Source organism: Odontesthes bonariensis, chromosome 7 (assembly GCF_027942865.1).
Source record: "Odontesthes bonariensis isolate fOdoBon6 chromosome 7, fOdoBon6.hap1, whole genome shotgun sequence".
NCBI lineage: Eukaryota > Metazoa > Chordata > Actinopteri > Atheriniformes > Atherinopsidae > Odontesthes > Odontesthes bonariensis.
The window spans coordinates 7,923,859-7,949,772 of NC_134512.1; the positions used below are offsets into that span (position 1 = coordinate 7,923,859).

The window sequence follows — 25,914 nt, forward strand, 5'->3', positions numbered from 1 at the left end:
ACAATCAAGAAAATACACCATAAAGTTAAGTGAATAAAATCATACATTGGACACGACAATAAAACCCAAACTAGTCAAGAAAAGTAAAGTTAACCAAACAAAGAAAGACATTTATCGTTTAATTTTTATGTTTATCAGTTAAACGTAAAGACTGCATCAATGATAAACGTTAAAACTCTGGGATAGTTTCTGTTTGTCCCACAGGAGGATGCTCTGTCCTGATTGGTTGCAGTACGGACCAATGAGAGAGAAAAGCGCGAGAAGGAAACATGGAGGACAGGATGAACCAAAACATTGCTGCTGTCGCTTGAACACGCAAACCAGACGCTGACAGCAGTGATTTCACCACAGTTTAGTGTTTAAAACATTTCTAATGTGTTATTTAAAGAGTTTACTTCCTTTCGAGACGTTTGATTAGCGATCATCCACAGAAAAATGTCTTTGAGTGCGTCGTATGAGTTGGTAACTCATAAAAGGACTCTGTCGAGCCTCCTCGGTGAGTTAATGGACAGTTTAACTAAATATAAACACTGACGTGAATGAAAACATGCACTCAAAATCTAACATAACCAACGAATATTTTAGTCTTCTGTGTCATTCCGATTCTAAGCGTGTTGTGTCAGTAAATATGCAGTTTGTAACGTTACTTCTGTTCAACCTTGAGATAAACACTTACACATATGGCTGGCTTTCGAGCAGACCAGCGCTTTATCCTTTACAGATAAACACTCATAATTACATGGCTGTCCAACAGAGAAAACCTACTAATGGTAAATCTAGATGAACGCAGGTTTTGTTTTCTGAGGTCTTCCCACAGAAAAATGGGGAAAAAGTGCCTTTTTGGATCACTTCATAGGGAAAATGACTTTATTGATATATAATAGAGCAGAAATGACAAAAAGATGACCAGTTAAGATGATCAAATCATCTTTTTTTCCTTTCTGGCCTCTCTGAGGTTATCATCTTCCCTGCATGCATCCCCAGAGTCACCTATATGATCAACAACTACGCTCATGTAGTTTTCTAGCCAAAGCTCTGGCTTTAGGCCCTGAGAATGTTTAGAAAAGTGACTCAGTTTTGCCTCAGCTTTGGTACAAAGTATATAATTCCTGTACTGTTTCTCAAACTGTTATTCAGTTTGGAGACTTAGCTCTGATCTTTCTCTTTTGTTTGGTCTCAGCTGGTCGTGTGGTAAAGAAGCCAAAGCAGGAAGATGGTCAGCAGCTGCACGAAGCAGCGATCCAGCTGTTGGAGCAGCATCAGAACCTCTGTAGCCTCATCAGGGAAATGGGGGTAAGTGAGGTGGAAGAAGTACTGTGGTGTCGCAGTCAGCTAAAAACACTGCCATCTTTGTAGGTTAAGCTGAATTTAAATTGATTGGTGGACTGAATGAGGTGTTAAACAACAAAAATGTCACAAATATCAGGAATATGAGACTCTATTTAGACTCCAAACAACTTTTCCACTTGGGTAATATTTCAATTTTGAGAAGACTGCTGTCAAAGTTTAATTTAGAGGTAATGATCCTTTTTATTTCTTCTCATTTAGATTACTGTAATACACACTCATCTGAATGAAAAATTGCTTGATCATCTTCAGGATGTACAAACTTCAGCAGCCAGGCTCCTAACTTGAACCAACAGAAGAGCACACGTGCCTCCAGTTCTATCACCTCGTCACCAGCTGTTCCCCATAGCTGATTAAATAAGATTGGGGGAATTGTCCCTTTTAAATAATTTAACCTCGACTATTGGATCTTCTCTTGTTTTTATTCCTTTAAAAAGCAATTTAAGATTTTTTTTTAAAATTGAGATAAGCTTTCAGTTGGAGATGGTTTGATGTCTTTTAATCGTTGATCGTCGATCGTCTTTATTTCATGTTTGGGATTTATTGTGAAGCACTGTAAGGAAGGCAGCCGTTCTGTTGTCATCGGGGCCAAGAGTCAAAGTAGATGAGACTGGAAGCAAGAGTCTTTAGTGGAGAATATTCTTTAACACTGTGTACACAGAGTCATAGAGCTCAAGTAAGATGGTCTTATTTATACCCTGAGGTACGTCCAAAACAACACGTCTGTCTTTAAGTGTTATCTTCCTCATTGATTTCTATAAGGAAAGTCCAGACATCTTGGTGCCATCTTGACATCTTGTCATAAACTTTTTAGAAACCTCCTAATACCATATATCTCAAGACTGACCCTTCCATGTCATGCGTCATCAATCGGGTCCGGTTTCTCCCAGAACATACTGTACATTCAAGCACTTTGTGATTTTTATCTGAGAAAAGAGCTATAAAGATACATTTTTACTTACTTACTATTGGAGTGCTTGCAGGTGAAAAACAATCTGTGATACACTTGAGGGAAGCTATTTTACTTTGATGTAATGCTTTTTCACACTTTTTATAGAGTCCAGACCCGTGTGGTATTTACCACCCTCAAAATGAGGAGAACAAACGGACTGAAGACGTCTCTTCTGAGATTTCAGGGTCGCTTCTGGGTAAGTGTTTGAGAGGAGCTGTAAAAAAAACATGCGGGTCATGTGTTAAAATCTGTCTCCGGGACACTTGCTGCTGGACACGCTGAACCTGCAAGAAACAAACAAAGAAACAGATTTGTCCACACGCTGCACACTTGAGGGGGATACAAAGTAATTGGTTGCAAGCACCAACTTTCTCTTTAATTATGAATGAAATTCAGGAGTGTTCGAGGGCTGCTGTTCAAATAATGAACAGAGAGAATTTCAAATGTAGATAGAACATCGTCTGAGGTTCATGTAGCCTGAACGATTCCCTCCTTATTTCCATCACAGTTCAGCTGCTTTGTTGACACCTCGCTGACTAATTAACTAACATAACTGATAGTTTTCTTTCCTTCTGACACTGTTCAGTGCCATCTGTTTATTTCTGCTGATTTCTGACGGCAGAGTGTAAAATCCCCTTTTTTGTTTGGTACTCAAAAAATGAAGAAATGAAGCAGAACGGGAAGGTGATTTAAGACAGTTTAAGAGCACTAATTACTCTAACAGTGAAACAGCACCATCAGTGACATTCTTTGTCTGAAATGAAATTGGTGAAGTTAAGTCTGATGAATCCATCTTGAAACATTCATACAGTTTGTAGGAGCAGAATAAGAGACTATTCTTGCATTCGGCTCATTCTTCACACATCAAGCAGTTGATGTGCCATAAGAGCAGCGTTGAGTTCCATATTTAAAAGAGAACTGCGGTATTTTCAACATTAAGCCTCTTTTATGAGTCGTCTGCAATGTTTTAGAACCCCCCTCACCGCTTTTTTTAATCTTACTGCTGTCTCCGGTATTTGCCTAATTTTGATTAATCTCAACCTGCTTCAGAATGGCAAGTCATATGCATGTCCAAAAAGGTCCGTAAAAGCACCATAAACGTCCGTTTTCAAAATCATCAACTCACCGGAGTGGTTACTGGTGTGCACTGGTAATCCATATCAAATTTCGTTGCGAAAAGTTGCTTCTGTCGTGTTTTATTTGGCAGCTCGTTCATGCTCGAACTATTTTCTTAGCCACCTCACAGCCATGGATAAACTTCCGCTATCAACGTAATATCAACGAACATCCAGTCTTCAATAGAACTCAATGGGATTTACAAAATGTCTCCTTTAAGTCAGCTGCTGAATTTATTAACCTTATATTTATTAAGTTTCACAAAGATTCACTGCTTTGATTTATTTTGTGGACAGCGTGTGAGCTGAGGCGTCAGGCTGCACAGCTGGGCGTCTCGGTCGCAGCGCTGTCAGTGAAGGTGGTGCTGGAGAGGCTGAAGGAGATCACTGAGGAGAGTGAAGAAAGGGAGGAGGACAACAGGAGGAGACGGTTGCTTACATCCTCTCAGAGAGTGAGTTTGATCAAAAATCTGGTAAAATCCAGTTTGAGGACTGAAGAAAAACATTCAAGCATCAAGACGAAGAAGACTTCCTGAAGTGTCGCTGGCTTCTGTGTTGCTGTGTGTTTTTTATTTTTTTTTAAATATTTTTTGGGGCTTTTTATGCCTTTTAATGGATAGACAGTTGGAGAGAGACAGGAAGCAGGGGGCAGAGAGATGGGGAAGACATGCAGCACAGGGCCGTCCGGTGCGGGACTCGAACCAGGGCCAGCTGCAGCGAGGACTGTAGCCTCTGTACATTGGGTGGCTGCTTAACCCACTACGCCACCGACCACCCCATGTGTTGCTGTGTTTTTACTATTGTTTTTATCATTTCTGTTTATCAAAATGTTTGACTGAGGTTGCTGCTGTATAAGCCATCCACAACAGTAATTACACACCAATAAAAACAAAGTTCATTGACTTAACTGTCATAATGTAAACTAGAATTAGTGAGTTATTGAGTTTGCTGCTTATAACAAGTCACAGTGACTTAAGATTTTCTGGTTAACCTTCCTGACGCCACCACCTGCTGTGTCAGTGAGGAGGATTATTGTTTCTGTGGTTAAACATGTCTCAGCTGCAGAGGCAGATTGCGTTCACCCAGAGCAGATGTTGAATAATGAATCCCCACACTAACTTCCCTCTGCAGGTCCAGCTGTGTGTTCTGATGGAGTCCAGCAGAGAACTGCTGTCACAGGGAGCCCTCTGCCCCAAACTGCTCTGGCAGGAGTACAGGGGAGATCAGGTTTGTGCCAACGCTGGAGCTCTGAACTGCACACAAGTCCAAAGTAAAAGAATTTGCTTCTTGGCGCATAATTTGTCATTAAGATTTTTCAGCCAGCTGAGTTGAAGCAAAAGTTGTTCCTCGTCATTTGCGACCTTTTGTCACTTTTGTCAGTGAAACCGCAGGTTGCCGTCCAAACGTGATGTTTCACAAGCGCAAAGAAAGATAACCACCTGCAGAAATGTTGCGCTTTTATTTTGAACACATATTTACATATTTAGCTACAGAACTTTTCCCTTTGAGAGTTCGCTTTAGTGGTGCCAAGAAGACCCACTTGTTATGCTGCTATCGAGGTGCTGTAGTGCGGCCTCAGAGTGTGGAATTAAAGGTGGAACAACAACGTTGGCATCTGATTATGGTGTTTCCTACTGTGCCGACTCTGTTACACACAGATATGGTTTCATTTCTGATTCTGCCTCCACTGTAGGCAGAGAGGTGCACTCACTTTACCCCCGATAATTTCTCTGCGACTTCAGATCTTTTTGTGAAACTTGGCATATAAATCAAAATGAAAACCTGAAATGTTTCCACTCCACACCATTATCTCCAATAAGTAGATTATAATGGGTTTCTGCATGTCTTGAAAGTATTTTTTAGGAGATATTAAGACCTTTAAATTACTTTTAAGTGTTTTTATTTTAAAATCTGTCGTTAGCTATAATATGATACGAAAATCTTCATATTTTGCAGATAAAACCACAGAATACATAATGTTTTGGAGAGTTAAAGCATTAACCAACTATTGAAATGGTTGAGATACAAAATAATTAATTACAGTTGATTTGATCCCTGCTTTTTCTTCCATTATACTTTCACTCTCTGGACAGTCTGATGGTCAAATGAGGATTCATTTATATTCTATGTGGTGTTAAACAGCCTTGAATTGAACTTGAATCCTATACTAAATAAGGATTATGTTGTTGCTTTTTCAGAGGCTTCCCAAACTGGAGGTGATGCACCATCTTCACTTTCACAACATCTTGACCCTGAAGCACATTGTAGAGAGGTAAGAAGCATTGATTTTGTGCTTGCAGAAGGTTGTTTTTAAATATTTATTTGATATTTATTTGCTGGTGAGCTGCTGTAAAGTTTGTCCAGAGTCTTAAATTTATAATCTTATTTGCAACTGATGAAATATCTGTGAAATTTATATAAATGCTGACGTGTTAATGCTCCTTGATTTATAGTATTAAAGCATTAAACTTTATATATATATGTGAATCTATTTGGGTCCAGTGGAATGCCATGAGTGTCCCAAGGTGCAAGAGTGAGGTGCTTTGTTTTATTTTTTATATAACCCAGAGGAAAAAAAAGGCCCTATTAAAGTAAAACCATTTTATTTAATTCACAAAGAAAGTCAGGCTCTTTATCCTCACCTTTACCTCTTTTGTCCTTTGCTGACACATTTTCACAGATGTACACCAGAGAATTTCTGGTCTGAGTATCAGGTCTGAACTGCTGTTCACAGATGCTTCCCACAGTGGGAGATTCTCTGCTACAGGAGCACTCTTACAACAGAAAATACCCTGGAGGTGCAGCTGAGCAGAGCGCGCTGGAAACCGGTTTTACTTACTGTACAAGAATGATGGATAAGGTTCAGGTTCAGTACCTACCTAAAATGATTGCTGTGTTTATGTCAATACCACGTGTAATTTTGACATTTATGATTAGGAAGCAACCCGCAGGCCAACAGAAAAGAGTGTGGCTCAAACTATTATCAACACCTGCATTCATTCACCATGAATGCTTTGGAGGATTACCTGTTACCTCCTCTTTCATCATATTTACAAGGTATCTGGCACGGAAATCGTAACAAAGATGTTCCCCTCTGGAACATTTGAGCTCACCTCAATCAGCTCTCATCATGTCGGAGCTCATTCTTATATTTCAAACTGAATGTGCTGAAGAACAAAGCAGAGTGGCACCTTTCAAAATACTTAGGATCTGGACCCACCTCCTCTCAGTTCTTCCCTTTTGTTGCTTCTCAGTGATGAAGGAGTGAGATCTTGGTTGGTGCCTGAGCTGAAGGCTCTGTGTGGCTGGACACCGCCACAGGGAGAAGAAGAGACCAAACGAGTTCAGCAGAAAGTGTTGACAAGTAAGCTCACAAATGTCCCGTCCCAACTTTAGATATAGTTGCCATCTCTGCCATACAACTTATTGGAACATTTTAAACTGCTTTATCTTCTTTAGACTTCATCAGTTTGTCAGGAAACAGTGAGTTTTATTTCAGCGTGGAAACCAGCTTCAACTGAATCAGACTGATAAAAGTGTGCTGTTAAATGTATCCCTACCAGGAAAACCCATCATAATCTCTTTTTTTATGTCTGAATTTTAGCATTTTAATCCTCCACCATTAAAAGTACCACATGTACAACATGTTTGAACCCAGGTGGAAATAAGCCTCCATTACAAAACAACCATAAAATATAAAAATAAAGAAATTTTTTTTTTATTTTTAAAACGTAAGAAACCTTTAAAAATGCACGTTATATTTTCTCGTAGTCTAACTATACGATTTAATTTGCCTTTAAAGAAGCAAACCAAAGGCCGGATAACTCGTCTTTTTCTATAAATGACAAACAAATGCATTACATTTTCATCTTTTCAAGAAAATATAACAAAAATATAAAAAGTTTTATTTTTATTTTCTTAAAAAATGTGGTTAGTTGTGTGGAGGAATAAAATCTTTCTTTCTTAAGTCAAATAAATTAAGTCCATTATGTGCCTTGGTAGTTGATTTATTAAAATACGTGCTCATTCAGAACACGGAGAGATCTCTGCCGTTACGGCGCGTCACACAAGCTTTTATACAGTGGTACAAACAAGTTACACAGAAAGGAGTTATTTCCTGTCTGGCGCGCGAAGCGCAATCTCGTGAGGTACATGACGTAGCTTAACGTAAATCAACAGGACCTTCTCACAGTAAGGCCTGCGCATCCCACGCATGAAACTTACAGATAAGGACACAGATGTTCGCAGGTTGCAAGTTGCAGGGCAGATTATACTATTAATATCATGTTTTTGCAAAGCAGAGACAATCGTGTTGTTGAAACAGAGACAGAGTGCAATTAAGTTCAGTGTCTGGTCATTCAAAGTTCAGTGTTTGGTACAGCACACATTACATGAATATAAGATTGTCTGCAACATGGGTATATAAGATTACCTGTAACTATGAGTATATAATACTACCTGTAACATAAGTATATAAAGTATATAAATTCTTTCACATTTCCCTACTTTTGATCCTACTGGATCAACACAAGCTGAATGAATTTATATAAAAAGAGGTAGTATCAAAGAATGTATAAAAGTATAAAATGCATAACAAAGAATGTATATAAAAAAAAATGCAGCAATAACATCAGAGATGGCACATCCAAAGGTTTAAGACATCACATCATAAAGGCTGCAGAGTTAAACAGTGTCTACGGCTTCTGATTCGGAGTCATCAGAGAGAGAGTAGGCAAGAGGTTTGGGAGGGGGAACAAAGGAACGTAGAGAGAGATAAGGGAGGTGGGGGTGATTTGCCCCGATGGCAGTGGTAATAAGGCGCTGGATGAGAGACCTGAGGAATGGAATGCAACAACAACCACATAACACAAGAATTGCTGAGAAAATGGCTAGGGGGAGTGGAGGTGAAATTGGTAGGAGGGATAGGTCTAGGGGGAGATAGAAGAATGCTGTGATAGGTCTAGCAGGGAGAAACATTGAGACTAACAGGATGACTAACACAGCAGCTAAAGCCACTAGTCCTAAACAACACAGTTTTCCGGAAAAACCCATGGCTGATGGTGACTTGGCACGTCACGTGGCAGTGTACGCACAATTCGTACACTGATCTTGTTAGGTGGTGACTTGGCACGTCACGTTGCAGTGCACACACAATTCGTACACTGATCTTGTTAGGGTGCGATGGGTGGAGCAGGATTTAGGGCTGGGACGGCCCGACAATGCGATGCGTGGATCCAAGTGGCCCGTTCGGCGACTTTCACAGCCGTTTGCGTTGTGAGGAGGATTTGGAAGGGACCAGTCCAGCGCTTTGCGTTCCACTGCTTCCGTCTGAAGTGCTTAATGAGGATCCAGTCTCCAGGATTCAGGTTGTGGAGGACAGAGTCAGCAGGGGTGGGCAGCGCCGCAGCAACCTGTGAACGAATGTCTGCCACAGTTTTGGACAGGTTGACACAGTAAGTTAGCACATCACTTTCACACAGGGAAGAATCCGGAGGAGGAGTCCTGGGAGGTCCCACGCCGAGCCGGGGAGGGCCTGCAAACAGAACTTCAAAGGGACTGAGATTGTTGTTAGTTCGCCTGCGCATTCTCATATACATGAGAACTATTGGAAGTGCTTTTGGCCATGCAAGTCCTGTTTCCTGGCAACATTTAGCTAGTTTGTTTTTTAATGTTCCGTTCTCTCTCTCCACAGCACCTCCACTGGCAGGATGATAGGCTCAGTGTTTTCTAGCATCAATGCCAAGGTATTTAGAAATCTGGGTAATCGCCTGATTAGCAAAATGAGCACCATTGTCGCTAGACAGTATTCGAGGAATTCCCCATCTGGGAATGATTTCCCCCAATAGTGCTCTAGCCACTGATGATGCGTCAGCCTGAGAAGTGGGGAATGCTTCAACCCATTTGGACCACATGTCAACCATAACTAGGCAATATTTCTTACCATGCGAAGGAGTAAGTTCGATGAAGTCCATCATAATGTGTTCAAAAGGTCCCGTAGGGGCTTGGTGTGCGCCTGATCTGATATTAGGTCGAGATTTGTGTGTGTTATGTGTGGCGCATGTTAGGCAGGCTTCACAGTAGCGTTGTGCCACTGGTGAGAATCCTTTTGTGAACCAATTTTCTGTCATCATTCTTACCATACCTCCTTTTGACACATGGTCTAACCCATGTGTCAACTTGGCGTAATGGTGAAACAAGGCAGAGGGAAGACAGGGTTTACCATCAGGGCCAATCCAGCCATTGGATGAGTAAACAGCGCCAGCAGAACGCCAGGCAGCCTTGTCAGAGGGTGAAGCCAATGATTGTAGGGCCGGGAGGTCTGTGAGAGGAGAGGAGGGAACAGAGAGCAGTGAGGGTAAGGGAGAAGGTGGGGGAAGCTAGGAAGCTGCCTTGGCAGCCTGGTCCGCTCGAGAATTTCCTGCAGAAACAGAGTCAGTAGCATTAGTATGAGCAGCACATTTACAAACAGCAACCTCAGATGGGAGAAGGATGGCGTCAAGGAGTTGAGCGATGAGATGATGGTGAAGGACAGGTTTGCCATCTGATTTGAGGAAACCGCGGAGCTTCCAAAGTGCTCCAAAGTCATGGACGACGCCAAAGGCATACCTGGAATCAGTGTAAATAGTGACGCGTAGAGCACGAGAGAGGCGACAGGCCTCAGTTAGAGCGACCAATTCAGCAGCCTGAGCCGAATAGGAGGAAGGTAGAGAGCCAGAAGAGAGTGTTGCATGGTCAGAACATACGGCATAGCCAGCCCTGTTGGTGCCATGGGAATCACGGGAGGCAGAGCCGTCAACATACAGAACATGGTCAGGATTTGAGAGGGGAGAGTCAGTCAGGTCCGGTCTGGGAGTGCAGGTCAGAGCCAATTCCGCAGAACAGTCATGGGGAGTCCCATCATCGGGAAGAGGGAGAAGAGAAGCAGGATTGAGACCAGTACAACGCTTGACAGTCAAATTGGACATTTCCAACAAACAGGTGTGATAACGAAGGAAACGAGAGACAGAGAAGTGAGAGGTGCGATGTTTTTGTAAGATATGGGTTACCGCATGAGGAACCAGAAGAGTGAGTGGGGCGTAGCCCACTATATCACGAGAGGCTAAAACGGCCTTTTCAGCTGCGGCAACGGCACGTAGGCAGGTAGGAAGGCCTGCAGCCACAGGGTCAAGTTTGCTGGAGAAGTAGGCAACAGGTCGCAGGAGGTCACCATGCTTCTGCAAAAGAACAGATGTCTTACAACCAGAACGTTCATCAACAGTTTGAGTGAAAGGTCTGGAAGGATCAGGGAGACCAAGAATGGGGGGAGACATGAGGGCCTGCTTGAGGTCCGTGAAGGCAGCCTCAGCTTGGGGGGTCCACTGCAGAACAGAACCGCTGCGTGTGGAATGAGTGAGGACACGAAGTGGACGTTCGCGAGCAGAGTAATTTGGTACAAAGGCACGACAGTAAGAACAAAGACCCAAGAAGGAAAGGAGTTGCTTAGCAGTAGCGGGTCTGGGTGCAGATTGAATCGCATCAGTATGTTTTTTAGACAAAGACTTGCCCTCTTTGGACAAAACGTGTCCAAGAAACGTGACCTTTTGTTGCACAAACTGCATTTTAGATCGACTGACCTTATGACCTTCAGATGCAAGATGGTGGAGAAGAGAAATGGTGTCAGCTTTACACTGCACCTGAGTTGGAGAGCAGATAAGTAGGTCATCAACATATTGCAGCAGGGCGGTGCCAGGGCTGAGTGACAAGGAGGACAAGGAAGATGCCAAGGCGGCATTATACACTGTAGGTGACTCAGCATAGCCCTGTGGCATGCGAGTAAAGGTGTAACTGCGGCCTTCAAACTGGAAAGCAAACAAAACTGAGAATCAGGATGTACAGGAACACTGAAAAATGCATTCGATAAGTCAATCACAGAGAACCAACAGGAGTCAGGGGGAATTTTAGACAATAAAGTGTAGGGATTAGGGACCAATGGGGCACGAGCATGAATAGCAGCATTAACAGCAGTCAAGTCTTGAACAAACCTCCATTCCTGTGGAGCAGGAGGGGGCCTGTATTTCTTGACAGGAAGGATGGGGGTGTTAACAGGAGAGTCATCACACAGGCGAATTACACCAGAAGTGCGCAGAGACAGAAAGACTGGACGAATTCCTGCCACAGCCTCAGGGCTGAGTGGGTATTGGGCATGTCTAGGGCGAAAAGATGATTTAGGGGTGACAACAAGCGGTTCACAGTTCTTTATTAAACCAACATCATACTTGGACTGAGCCCAAACACAGGAGGGGACAGAATCGAGATCCGGATCAGAGTCTGCAGGAGCAGACACAAGGGTGGAGAGTGATGAGGTCTGCAAAAGATACACAGATCTGAGAGCGGACAAATGGAGTGGGTGTGAGGTGCAGTAGACCCGAGCTGAGGGAGAGTGAAGCACAAGAGGGCACACGGTAGGACACCAATCAGTCAGGCCGTTGCACATCCTCACCCAAGGGCCCAAGTCTCGCCACTGATCCGTGGGACCCTTAGCCAGGGAAACATGGGGCTCACTAAAAGGAATCTCGTAGAACTGCAACTGTGTGGGAGACAAACATACAGACAGAGCACAGCGCGTCGCAGACCAGTAAAGGTTGCTGGTGAGAAGAGAATCATTAAGGTCAGAAAAGAATTCAGCTTCAAAATCTGGACATGCTTCGGCACTGATTTTAGCAGTACAGTGAAGAGCAGCAGCTGCCATAAACTCAGCACTTGGGCCAAGCCTGTCTTGAGCAGTGGTGACCAGAGAAGAGGCTTGAGAGAAATTGATCCACCACTGATAAATATACAATGGCGGAGACGGAGAAGAGGCGAGAGTTTGCTTTATCATGGAGTAGGTGAAGTCATTTCTTTGGACGGGCTTAACCCCGTCGGGTGTGGGCACAAGTTTAATCTGAAATTTGAGAATCAAGTCTCGACCGAGTAGGTTGAAGGGGCAACAAGGTGAATACAAAAAGGAATGAAGGACTGAATCAGGGGAATAAGGGGAGGTAACTGATAGAGGGGCTGTAGAGCGTTCACTAACATGTGAGCCAGAGGCTCCAACAGAAACAACAATGCGTTCAGATAAAGGAGGCGAATATGGCAGAGCAGAAGTGGTGATAACAGAATAAGTGGCACCAGTGTCTACAATAAAGGAAACAGGGTGACCACAAACATGAATAGTTAGCGAGGGTAAACTTAGAACACTACGTTCAGAGGGAGAAAAGGAGAAGAGTGTGTGTGTGTGTGTGTGTATGTGTCACTTCCCTCAGCTGCAGTCTGGGGAGAGCTGTCATCATCTGTCATGGGCGGAGAATCTCCAGCAGGGCCTACCTCCCGGACTCCACCCATTTCCATTTCTTCTCAATCGGAAGGGGAGGGGCCCTGGAAAGGGCGGCCTCGGCCTGAATTGGATGAGTAGGATACACGCTGGTAACCGCCTCCTCGTCCACGTCCCCGCCTCTGATTCCGCCTCCTGGGGCAGTCTTGGGCCCAGTGTCCAGCTTGATGACAATAGAAACATTCATCTTGGTTCCGGGACAAGTTGGCTGATTGACGCATGGGTGGATAAGGAGGTGGATCAGGGAATGGTCCCCCCTCCTGACCACGTGGTGGGCCAGGCTGATGCAGGAGAGCAAGGTTGACCCGGTGTTTGGCATCGGTGCGGCGTGTCTTTTCAGAATTTGATTTTTCTCTCAGTCTCTTTTGGCAGTGTTTTGCATGTTTCAGGACATCAGCCAAGCGGGTGTTAGGATCATGGCCATCTGTTGGACCTGGCCAGAGTGTTTAGTTCTACTTCTGAGGCGATCTGCCATGGGGCTTGCAAAGTCCGGGAGGGGTTGGAATAACTGCGACAGTCCCTCCTTGGTGGTAGAGGATGGAGACCCATTGCTGGGCGGCGTGCCTGGTCCACTGGTGGCTCGAAGGTGGTCAGAGGAGCTGTCGGGTGCAGGGGAAGAGGAGGGAGCGGGCGACAGTGGAGGGCCGGCAGGATTACCTTCGAGGGGTGGGAGTTGTCGATGGAATGGAGTTGAGGAGTCCTGGAGATCGACCGTTGCCAGAGACGCACTCAAGCCCTGGAGAGATGGATAAAAAGACCCTTTTGTATTATCAGATTCTTTAGGTTTACTCTTAAGAGAGGTCATTTCTTTCTGAGTGTTTTTTCAATCCCGCGCGTCACATTCCCGTTCCTACATTTGCAAACATTTATTCATGCATTCAACTTTCACAACATCTCTACTCATGAGTTTCTTTTTCTTAAACAATTGTTCTTTTTCTAGAGCTCTTCTCAACTGTGCCAGTTGAGTTTTACTGAACGAGCCTCCATCGGGAAAACCCAGGTGTTCCCAATAAGACAAGAACTCGCATGACTGTGGTCCATACTTGGCTTTCATACACGCCATAATGGGTGTATCTGGCTTCGGACCCTGAAACTTACTTTGTTCAGTCCCCATTTTACTGAACCTGCTCAAAGAATTTTGCTTATCTCGCACGTTCTAACCTGGGGACTGCACTTAACTGAATAACCCTACGGTTATGTTAAAACAGCTCAAAGAATTGGGCTTATCTTGCTCGTTTTAACCTGGTACCTTTCCTGAATAACCTCAAGGTTATGGTAAAACTGCTCAAAGAATTGGGCTTATCTCGCAAGTTTTAACCTGGTACATTCCTGAATAATCTCACGGGACTTTTAATGTCGACACCCGTTCTTGATTATTAACAAAATAATAATACACGAAATCAACCACAAAGGCACTTTAGTTAAAGGTAATATACTTCTCACCGTTAATTTAGAGATTTTGGGTGGTCCGTGGATCCCTGCGCCGCTGATCGAGACCGCGAACTCCCGTCCCCGTCTCTCGAAGGTCTATTTGAGGTTTGAGGATTTTAGGTGATCAGCCTCTGGTTCCCGGTCCCGACGAGCGTACGAGGATCCCGCTTCTGACACCAGAATTGTGGAGGAATAAAATCTTTCTTTCTTAAGTCAAATAAATTAACTAAGTCCATTATGTGCCTTGGTAGTTGATTTATTAAAATACGTGCTCATTCAGAACACGGAGAGATCTCTGCCGTTACGGCGCGTCACACAAGCTTTTATACAGTGGTACAAACAAGTTACACAGAAAGGAGTTATTTCCTGTCTGGCGCGCAAAGTGCAATCTCGTGAGGTACATGACGTAGCTTAATGTAAATCAACAGGACCTTCTCACAGTAAGGCCTGCGCATCCCACGCATGAAACTTACAGATAAGGACACAGATGTTCGCAGGTTGCAAGTTGCAGGGCAGATTATACTATTAATATCATGTTTTTGCAAAGCAGAGACAATCGTGTTGTTGAAACAGAGACAGAGTGCAATTAAGTTCAGTGTCTGGTCATTCAAAGTTCAGTGTTTGGTACAGCACACATTACATGAATATAAGATTGTCTGCAACATGGGTATATAAGATTACCTGTAACTATGAGTATATAATACTACCTGTAACATAAGTATATAAAGTATATAAATTCTTTCACAGTTGCTACTTATTCAGTCCACCATTCACTGCACATTTTGGTCTCCTCATGCTTCACTATTGCAGCAGCCTCCAGTCTTAATCAAAAGGTCATCAATGGGCTCCAGGTTGTTCACAACTCAGCTGACTTTTAACAAGAACCCAGAAAAGAGAGTACATTACTCCTGTTTTAGCCTCCTTGCACTGGCTCCCAGTGTGTTTTAGAACTGATTTAAGACCTTTATGGACTTTTAAAGCCCCTCGAGGCCATTCTCCGTTTACTAAAATATGAGCCTCTACGTAGACCCTCTGGCAGAGGACTTTAAGTCCAGAGGGGACAGAGTGTCTACAAGCTTTAGTTTTCCTCTGATGTCTCTTTTAGGGAGTAAAAGTTGTCCAAGAACACCTCAAGATGCAGTTTAAATTTGTGCAGCCACTCTCTGTTTGTAGACTTGTACAGTTTGACACCAACTATGCTGAGAAAAGATCTCCTGTATTTCAGCTGTGGTTGGCGTCTTGGTGGGAACGGGGTTTGATCCGACAGCTGCAGACAGGAAGATTTCCCTGCTCTGCTGTTCGATGCTGGACGACATGCTCTTCTGTGAGTCTTCGTGTCTCTGATCTGTGTGGATGAGATTTACCGAAGCGCTTTAATGCACATATAAGCCGTTTTTACTGTTTTCTGTGTCTTCTTCAGGGCTTTTGGACACCGTGGACACCGTGCAGTCTGCTGGAACAGGAGCTGAGCTGTGGTCCTGTCTTTTTTTCTTTCTGTCTTATTTGTGTGGTCTTGTTGAGATTTCAACGTGCAGGAATCAGATGGTGAAGTCGAGATGTGAAGGGTTACACTGACCCACCAAGATTCACACTAACCTGAGAAGAATTGCAGATAAAAGAAACTATGTATGAATAATAAATATTAAATAAGATGCGCGTCATGGAGGTAGAAATGAAAACGCTGTATGTAGAAATACTTCTGGCTGTGTAATATGAGTTGAAAGACTCATCAGCCATAAAAAGACATTTAAAGAATGAAAAGATGACAAACCATACAGTTTTCATTCTAGTGAGTTGCAAGTGATTTAAATTAAGTTAAATAAAGAACATAAAACAACTTGGATGAATCGGTCAAACATATTCATTCTATTCTCACAAGCTGGTGAATGTAAATGACAAATAAAGGGATTTTTAAACAGCCGTGAGATCACAGTTTAGGGTAGAATATGTACGAAATAATCCAAAGGACAGATTCAGAATCTGCATTTTTCAGCAGTTTGGCTTATTTGGTGGTGATTTCTGTAAGTATAACGATGACATCATCCTTACTGCACGGATAGACGAGTGAGACGACAGATGATAAAACAGTTTAGTGGCCCTCTGGGAGCTTCACCACATATTTTATGAAAACTTGATTCCAGCACGATTGCAGCTCATTGGATGATTTTTCTGTTCTCTGTGAACTCGGATCTCTGAGTTTAAAATGAAAAATTCCCGATGCTTCTCTGTTCCTGAAGAGGCTGCAACAGTACGCCTGCCACCCGTGATCAGACACTTTAAACGCTGGTTTAAATCAGTATTACAGTCGCAGCCTTTGTGTGGAGCATTGATGAGATCATTTTAACAGATTTCAGAGACTGAAATATATCTTCTGTAGTTAAATGTCACAATAAAAGCACTTTTTGTTTTAACGGTAGATGATCTATTTTCGTGAGTATTTCCCTAACAGTGAGAACATTTGTGTTTCCTGCAGGATGCGGATGTTTGATGCATCCCTTTGTGGCGTTTCAGCGTCGGCAGAAGCCCTCCAGCGTTTCTTCACACACTCCCTAACGCAGACTCTCACCTACAAGCCACGACTTACAGGTAAAGACAGAGATTTAGAAACAAATTTTCTACCTGATCCTTTACGTCAGTGCTTGCACTCATCTGGCAACTTTAAAAGTCGCCAGAAAGTTCAGATTCAAGCGTCTTGATATTTTTTGTGAGTTCTTTTTGTATTTTATTACAGATGTTCTACAGTTATAAACCAAAAGTTAGGCTGTTTTACGGGTTTATATTCAGCTAACACTGAATATAAACAGCCAGCTAAAGGAGCTTGGAAGTTCCTAAAATCCAAATTGGAAGTAGAACAGATTAATAAGAAATAATTACTGGAGTCCCAGAAAACAGATTAAGTTTTAAAAAAACTTCAATGGTTAGAAAAGATTCTAGTTTCTGGGATATTTTACTAATAATCAAATCAAAAATGTACTTAGTAGCGAAAACAATATTACTTATCCATCCTTATGAATATCTTTATCAAGTAAAATGGTTTGTTTCTGACCTTAAAACGGGTGTAATATTACATTTAGTCTCTGTTTACAGTCTTTAATGTGATGGAATAAATCTCATGTCCTCAGTGTCAGATGCCATCAGCCTGCAGGTCGAATGGACCTATGCAAAAGCCAGCCGCTTGCTGACCTCACTTTTCCGTAAGGTAAATGATTTGTTTAATCCATGTTACTTAATAAGGTTGCAAAGATTAAAGTGACTCTTTAGAAATGCATAGTAGATCAAACTGTTGCCTACCTCATATCTCATATGATATGCTCTAATTTCAGTCTGTCACTGTGCTTTGTGTTTCATAACAATCTGTGGGCGAACAGCTGAGTGTTGGCTGGTGTGTCTTCATATGAACCGCTGTTTTCTCGGGTTATTTCTTTAGTACAGTTAAACTTTGAACCCCTTTCTGTCCCACCTTTCCACCTCATTTTTACATCTCTATATTTAATGCTGAATAAATCAACTTATGTAAATATCACAGAACCTTTGACATTTGTACCATGAAATGTAATAAAAAGATTGAAGTTTTTTATTTACATGAAAATATTAGCTATTTATTCCGCTTTTATTATTTTTTGGTGGGAAAAAGAACCTTTCATGCTGCTATAAGAACTTTCTTTATGTGATAAAATGCTTTATTTTACAAGCTGGCCTGTGTTGTTTGTCTCTTTATAAAAGCTGGCGGTGATCTCCAGTGTGAAGCAGCTTTTGGGTCACCTGCAGCAGGTTTTGGAAACCCACGAGGTCAACTGGAAACATGTTCTGTGCTTCCTCTCCACTCTGCTGGTTTACTATCAGTCTGCTCAGCTCAGTCTAAGAGGTAAACACATAGATAGCACCTACAGTTTATGAGTACATGTATTACTGCATTAAAACAGCCAAATTCCTGCTTTCAGGAGAAATTATAAAACATAAACTTCACCAAATTTAAACTAATTTCATGCAGATGTTTTATTTAGTAGACAGGTGTATCAGACTAAGATGTACACATTTATGTCTGTCTCTGCCAGAGCTGCTGTCCAGACTGCTGAGCTCTACATTTGAAGGCTACGATCTAGAGAACTTGATAACTGCCTTCTTGTTGGCTCGTCAGGGAGCGCTGGAGGGTCCCGGCATCTTCCCCTCCTACAGCGACTGGTTCAAGGTTTCACCAGCTTTTTGGCTCAGTTTGATAGTTTTTGACACGTTTTTAATTTTGTTTCCAGATGTTAAAGGGAAAGTTACGTTCTTTTAAACTTTATTTGTAGCTGTATATACGTTCATTTACTCATTGATAACATTTTGGTGTCACTCGGAGTCGTTCGGACGCTATTGAAAGCATTCGAGAGCCGCGTATATATCCCCGTATAACGGGAGTGAATGGGGCAGGGCCAATGCATGTGTAGAAAGCCCCCGATAACAACAACAGGCAAATGAACTCACAGAGTAATAGTACTGGTGATTCGTATTAGAGTATTGGTGAAATAAAGGAGTTTCGTGCCGTCCAAGCACATGCACGTTAGGTTAATTGGTGATTCTAAATTGACCCTGGGAGTGAGTGTGCAAAAGTTTTTTGTCTCTGTGTGAACTGTGACCTGTCCAGAGCGTATTCCGCCTCTCACCCAAAGGAAGCTGAGATAGGCTCCAGCTCCTCTGAATTGAATTAAAGGGGAACTCCGGGGCATTTGAAGCGTGTTTCCATTGCTAGAGGTTGTCAAATAATGATAGTATGACACAGAGAGGTGCGTATCTGCGCTCCCTGTGTGAAGATTGCTCTGTCCGCACAGCATGTCATGCGAGGCTAATACGTGGTGGCTAAGGGGCAAGCGCTAACCCTTCCACGTAAAACAACAACTTGCACACTGCAGAAACGTCACACCACTTTATAACCCATCCGACAATAAAGTCACAAGCCTTACCATCAAAACCATATGCATGGTTCTCACATTACTGGCATGGGGACATTACAAAACAACTTTATAAACAGCATGTCACTCACCGGCTGGTTGTAGGCTCGCGCATGTGAAAGCCCAGAAGAGTCGATGGAGAATAATCCCATATACAAAACAATTATATTCTCTAGAAAAACTGCGTTCAAGTATTTAAAACATTACAACAATACTTGCCCAGTAATATTCTTGTAATGTTTTAAATACTTGAACGCAGTTTTTCTAGAGAAGATAATTGTTTTGTATATGGGATTATTCTCCATCGACTCTTTTGGGCTTTCACATGCGCGAGCCTACAACCAGCCGGTGAGTGATATGCTGTTTATAAAGTTGTTTTGTAACGTCCCCATGCCAGTAATGTGAGAACCATGCATATGGTTTTGATGGTAAGGCTTGTGACTTTATTGTCGGATGGGTTATAAAGTGGTGTGACGTTTCTGCAGTGTGCAAGTTGTTGTTTTACGTGGAAGGGTTAGCGCTTGCCCCTTAGCCACCACGTATTAGCCTCGCATGACATGCTGTGCGGACAGAGCGATCTTCACACAGGGAGCGCAGATACGCACCTCTCTGTGTCATACTATCATTATTTGACAACCTCTAGCAATGGAAACACGCTTCAAATGCCCCGGAGTTCCCCTTTAAGCAGGTTTAGAAAATGGATGGAAGTGGCTTGCACCGGACATAAATACTTTTTAAGCACAGATTTGGTAGATTTAATTGTATATTTATTTCTCTTATACCGTCATAAGATCTTTGGACATATAGTTATTGGTTTAAATGGAGAAATTTCTCTGGGATTATCTATTTTAGTGACAGATGGAAGCCTCGAGGGCATCATATTTCTCACTGCTAGTCTTACCCCTTTCTACTATTTCAGATGTCTTTTGGTGGCGGCACTGGCTTCCATGCCAGCAGTAAGAAATCTCTGGTGTTCTTGCTGAAGTTCCTCTCTGATCTGGTGCCCTTTGAACCCCCACAGTACCTCAAGGTGACCTCCATCTGTCTCTGACCCTCATTTTTATCTTTATCTACAGGATGTATAAACAAATGGCTGAATGAAAAAAGCATGCAAGGTTAGACCATATAGTGTAGTTTTTTTTTTTTTTAACACTTTTCATGACATGAAGATATTTAACTCATAGATATTAAAGAATATTAACGCTGATATTTCTTTATTTATCTAAAGAACGATTTAAATTCAAATGAAAGACATCCCAAAGTAGTGTTTTAGCTCCATGACAACAACCAAAACCTTTGGATGAATGCCATCATCATGTTTATTTCGATGCAGACTGGTAAAATTAGATCATTTACAGAGTCTTAAGTTACTGAGTTCTAGACCAACCATTGTTTGTTGAATTAGATGCTCTAAAATACTTATTTAGTGTTTAATTTCCAAGCTTGTTGAACGAATTTGTGCATTTGTTCACATTACAATTATAGAACATTTTAAACTCTGTTATAAAAAGAAAATACATGACTGTTTTTGGGGGGTTTTAAGTTTAATTTTTGTCATTAAAAAAATGTTTTTTAATGCACATGTCATGCAATATGTATTTTTGTTGAGATTAATTAAATCATTAGTGCTAAATGTTGTGTTTAATAGATAATTGCAGTGTAACAGACTGTACTTTATATTGTATATATTATATGTTACTATATAATAAATACTTTCAGCATGGTTGAAGCTGTAAGAAGACACTGGAAACACACAGGAATAACACATCTCTGATGTTTAACACCTGACCGTTATTTTCACATGATAGGTTCACATCCTGCATCCTCCGTATGTGCCTGTGAAACACCGGAGCCTCCTCATGGAGTACGTGTCTCTGGCTAAGACCAGACTGGCTGACCTCAAGGTAAAAAGAAAATGAAAAGTCTGACGTGACTGAAGCCAAATAATTGAATTGTTACTGTTACATTTTCTTTTTCTTTAAAAACAGTAATAAAACAGAATGATTAGACTGGATCTTAAGACTAATTCCCTTCCATAATTGTGTGTTTTTGTGTGTGTGTGTGTGTGTGTGTGTGTGTGTGTACATGCAGGAGTCAGTGGAGGACATGGGTTTGTATGAGGATGTTTCCGGTGCAGGTGCATCACTTCAGGTAACAGTGAACTGGACATTTTTTCAAGCTACAGATATTTGATATTTAAGGAGCAGATTGTTCGTTTTCAGAGTGTCCTTTGCTTGTTGCCTGTATGCTTCTTATCAAGATGGGAGCCATTAACATAGTCAATTATCATAGTAAATAATACCTTTGTAGTAATTCTGCTTGTTCACTATTTATTTATTATTTAAGTAAGTTTTAAGGATAAAAAAGTCCAACCAACCAAAAAAGTTGAAGGATTTGCTTGTTGTTTTAATCTGAGTGGACCCTACATTACTACAGTGCACAGTGAAAATGAGTACACCCCTGTTGAAAAGTAACATTTTGAACAATATTTTAATACACACACAAGTTATTCCCAAAACGTGCATAGAGTAAGTTTAATACAACATCTGTTGAGCTTACAACAGAAAAGAAAGGTCAATAATATAACTTAAATGACATATTTGTCCATTTTTGTGAAATTATGCTGGTGCAAAAGTGAGTACACCCCTATGTTAAACTCCCTGAGAATGGGCCGTGTTGGCCCGAAATGTCATGAAATGAAAAGGCATTAAAAGGGAGGTCATCGTTGTGCGTTTCATCCTTGCCTTACATTGAAATTTTACATTTTGAGTCTGCACCAGGCTAAAAGAGACGCGTGTGAGATTTGACTGAAATCCTATGGAGAGTATCATGATCTGCTTCAGTAGTCACAGTACATGTTGACAAGCATGTTTCTTTTGGTGAAATTCAGCTTCCTACTGTTGATGGCATCCATACAGCCCCAAACCATGTCACTCCCACTACTATGCTTGACTTTAAGCATGGGGCACTTTTCTTTGTACAAATCACTTTTTACCACCACACAGGCTTGACACCATCTAAAGCAAATTTGTTCATCTTGGTGTCATCAGATCACAGGACATGGTTCCAGCAATCAATATCCTTAGTTTGTTTGTCTCTGATGAGACAATGATAAACAAATTTGCTTTCGATGGTGTTAAGCCTGTGTGGTGGTAAAAAGTGATTTGTACAAAGAAAAGTGCCCCATGCTTAAAGTCAAGCATAGTAGTGGGAGTGACATGGTTTGGGGCTGTATGGATGCCATCAACAGTAGGAAGCTGAATTTCACCAAAAGAAACATGCTTGTCAACATGTACTGTGACTACTGAAGCAGATCATGATACTCTCCATAGGATTTCAGTCAAATCTCACACACGTCTCTTTTAGCCTGGTGCAGACTCAAAATGTAAAATTTCAATGTAAGGCAAGGATGAAACGCACAACGATGACCTCCCTTTTAATGCCTTTTCATTTCATGACATTTCGGGCCAACATGGCCCATTCTCAGGGAGTTTAACATAGGGGTGTACTCACTTTTGCACCAGCATAATTTCACAAAAATGGACAAATAGGTCATTTAAGTTATATTATTGATCTTTCTTTTCTGTTGTAAGCTCAACAGATGTTGTATTAAACTTACTCTATGCACGTTTTGGGAATAACTTGTGTGTGTATTAAAATATTGTTCAAAATGTTCAAATGTGGGAAAGAACTGCAGAGGGGGTTACAGACTTGCTGGCGAATCATGCACAATGAGATGTCTCACATGCTTTCTTTTGTGTGTTTTTTTTAAATTTATTTGGATTTATTTATTTATTTTTTATTTATTTATTTATTTATTTTTTCTCTTTCTACATTTTGATACTTGATGTCATTATAGCATTAGGTAAAAAATACATGCCTTGACTACTGTTAATTGTAACTTAACTTTTTCTTTTCTTTTATTTCGCTTATGACCTAATGGGTCATGTGATGTGTATCTAAGGTTGGGGTGGGGTGGGTGGGTGTTGATCATTGATTTGTAATGCTCCTGTTTCCCATCTTGGGATTTTGTTCATAAATAAAAAAACAGTGAATCATAAAAAAAAAAAATATTGTTCAAAATGTTACTTTTCAACAGGGGTGTACTCATTTTCACTGTGCACTGTATTAGACTATTATTGTTTCTGTATATGGGATTATCCTCCATGTCGGGGTAAGATTCTGTAGTTTTTTCTTTAATGATGCATCCTGAATGAATAAGATTGTAATGTTTCTTTGTCTGCAGCCTCAGTGCCAGGCTGCACAGGATGTGGAGAAGGCAGTGTCTCTGTTTCAGAGCACCGGCAAAATCTCTGCCACAGTCATGGAGGCCAGGTAAAACATCAGACTTTAGCACATCTGCAGCAGATTCATGGCGCGCAGGGACAAATAACCAGCGTGTTCCCAGTGCAGAGATCTTACTGGAAGTGATTGTTAGATTTCTTAATGACACTTAGATCACCACAGGGAGACACAGAACAGCAATAAACACAAATCAACCACAAAAATACAGAAAACTACAAACTACCACAGACACACATGTTGGCACGAAAAGAAAAGAGAACAGACACGGCGACAATAAAGAGAAACAAAGTGACCACAAACATACAAATCAACTATAAAGTGACACAAATGAATGCAAATTAACACAAAACAGCACAATGAGACCAGCTGTAAAAGGCCAAAATGACCTCGGAGATACTCCAAAGCTGTAAACCAAAATGTCAAAGTGACAAAAAATGATCTCAGGGCACATAATTATGAAGGACACAAAATAACAACAAATAGACAAAAATTACCACAAAGGGAGATAGAATAAGAGCAAACTGACCTGAAATAGCCACAAAGAGATGATAAAAATGAGCATGAGACACAGAGCAAAAAAAAATGCAGAAAAACACGGGTGACGCACAACTACAGCAAAGTGGCGATGATCGATAAGACACAAAATAACTAAAACATGACACAAATAAATACAGAGTGAGATGAAGTGACCACAAAAGACCAAACACAACCATTTAGAGATCAAAATAACTTCAAGATGACAAAATAACCCCAGAAGTATGTCACGTAGCTCAAGACTCCTTTCAGTAATCTTGTAAATGTAAGTTTAAAAAGAAATCAGAAACCCTGTGTTTTCCTCTCACAGTATTTTCCGGAGACCATATTTCTTGACTCGATTCCTTTCTGCCCTGCTGAAGCCGAGAGTGGTGAGCATTTTCACCTTTCTTTGGTCATCTTTCTGCATATTTCCGGATGGGAGGCAGTTTTTGGTGGCATCACACACCTATGAATCTTTCTTTTGCCGTCCGTCAATTACAGCTTCCAGTGAAACCGGATGCTCGGATGAATTTCATAGAAGCTCTGAAAAAGTGAGTTATTATCAGATATGTGTGTATATATGAATAAATGATGTGGTTATCAGTGCAATGATAATCTGTGACGACAGTTGTTTTCTGTATGCAGAGCAAATAAGATCCCTGGTGCGCAGTATTCATCTTATGTGGAGTCCTGTCTCAAACAGAGGCAGCAGAATAGTGGGTATTCTTCACAACACTCATTTATTCTACTGTATACAAGCACAGATAACGATTTATCATGATTATCACTTATTCTGTCTGTAATTTATAAATCTTATTGATACAACTGCAAAAACCACACAACTACAACAAGTCTGATAGATATGAGTACAGGTACAGAGATGAACTAATGGGATTTATAGAGATCCAGATGTGACCGAGCCATCAGCACTGCAGAATGTCGCTGGCTTTGCAGCAGCCACCGTCATATAACTGCGGTATTCTGTACAAACGGAAGCAGTGAAGCTATGACTTACGTTGCACATGGAAGTTCATCTAACTTTATTATTAGCCTTTATTATTATATAGGACAGTGAAAAGAGACAGGAAGCAGGGGTCAGAGAGAGGGGGAAGACATGCAGCAAAGGGCCATCCGGTGCGGGACTCGAATTGGGGCCCGCTGCAGCGAGGACTGTAGCCTCTGTACATGGGGCGGCTGCTTAACCCACTACGCCACCGACTGCCCCCCGGTGCAGTAACTTGGCAAATCATTTAAACTCTACATTTAATTGTAAGCAGTTCAAAGACGGCATGCTGAAAATGAGAAATGTCAACTTTTTTTAAAATATATATATTTGCTCATTTTAAACTGGTGAGTCATAGCTTTACCCAGTGTCACTGTATATGAGACAGTTACAGCGATTAGCTCAATCTATTTTAAATAAAGACTCCCATCTGATGTGCAGGGATTTTTAGCTTCTTCCCTCTTTGAGCTGCTTTGTTCCTGCTGCTTCTTGTGGCCTCACTTATTCATCTATTTAAGTCTGAAATTAGATCTTGATCTGGTTATATATGTGAAGTTTTTTTAAATCATCTTTTTTCTCTCTTATATGCCCTGATTTGTGGATCCAGAGCCTTTGAACCATTTTATTGTAATTTTTTAACATGTTTTGGACTGCTTTATATTCCACCAGCATCACATGTGTCGTGTGTCATAATGGCACTAGTTTTTTGTCTGGCTGCAAAACAAATCTTCCCAGAGGTACACATAAAGCAACCTGAACATTAATCTAAAGTGATGATAGGAACATATTTAAAAAGTGTTGGGACTGAGGAAACAAAAGAGTCTTTCAATGCTGTAATTTTCTGAGCTGAATGTTAAGGTGTTTGCTGTGAGTTGCTAAGGATGTGTTCAATAGTCCTTACACAGTCCAGTTTATATGCAACTTCAACCAATGTTTTTGCTGCACCTACATGAACCACAGTCAGA

General features: G+C 41.4%; 1 protein-coding gene across 1 annotated transcript in view; it reads left to right on the forward strand.

Moving 5' to 3' along the window:
• The first annotated feature begins 263 nt into the window (after positions 1-263).
• Positions 264-25,914, forward strand: part of fanca (FA complementation group A) — a 42,694-nt gene continuing 17,043 nt past the window's right edge. Inside the window, exons 1-20 of the mRNA XM_075469322.1 lie at positions 264-496; positions 1,181-1,293; positions 2,405-2,495; positions 3,712-3,866; positions 4,546-4,641; positions 5,613-5,686; positions 6,669-6,778; positions 15,420-15,518; positions 15,615-15,669; positions 16,668-16,780; positions 17,317-17,393; positions 17,918-18,059; positions 18,250-18,383; positions 20,045-20,155; positions 20,934-21,029; positions 21,217-21,276; positions 23,372-23,460; positions 24,275-24,335; positions 24,448-24,497; positions 24,592-24,662. Coding sequence (XP_075325437.1) covers positions 436-496; positions 1,181-1,293; positions 2,405-2,495; positions 3,712-3,866; positions 4,546-4,641; positions 5,613-5,686; positions 6,669-6,778; positions 15,420-15,518; positions 15,615-15,669; positions 16,668-16,780; positions 17,317-17,393; positions 17,918-18,059; positions 18,250-18,383; positions 20,045-20,155; positions 20,934-21,029; positions 21,217-21,276; positions 23,372-23,460; positions 24,275-24,335; positions 24,448-24,497; positions 24,592-24,662 — 1,858 coding nt within the window. The 5' untranslated portion in view covers positions 264-435. The remainder of the gene's footprint in view (positions 497-1,180; positions 1,294-2,404; positions 2,496-3,711; positions 3,867-4,545; positions 4,642-5,612; positions 5,687-6,668; positions 6,779-15,419; positions 15,519-15,614; positions 15,670-16,667; positions 16,781-17,316; positions 17,394-17,917; positions 18,060-18,249; positions 18,384-20,044; positions 20,156-20,933; positions 21,030-21,216; positions 21,277-23,371; positions 23,461-24,274; positions 24,336-24,447; positions 24,498-24,591; positions 24,663-25,914) is intronic.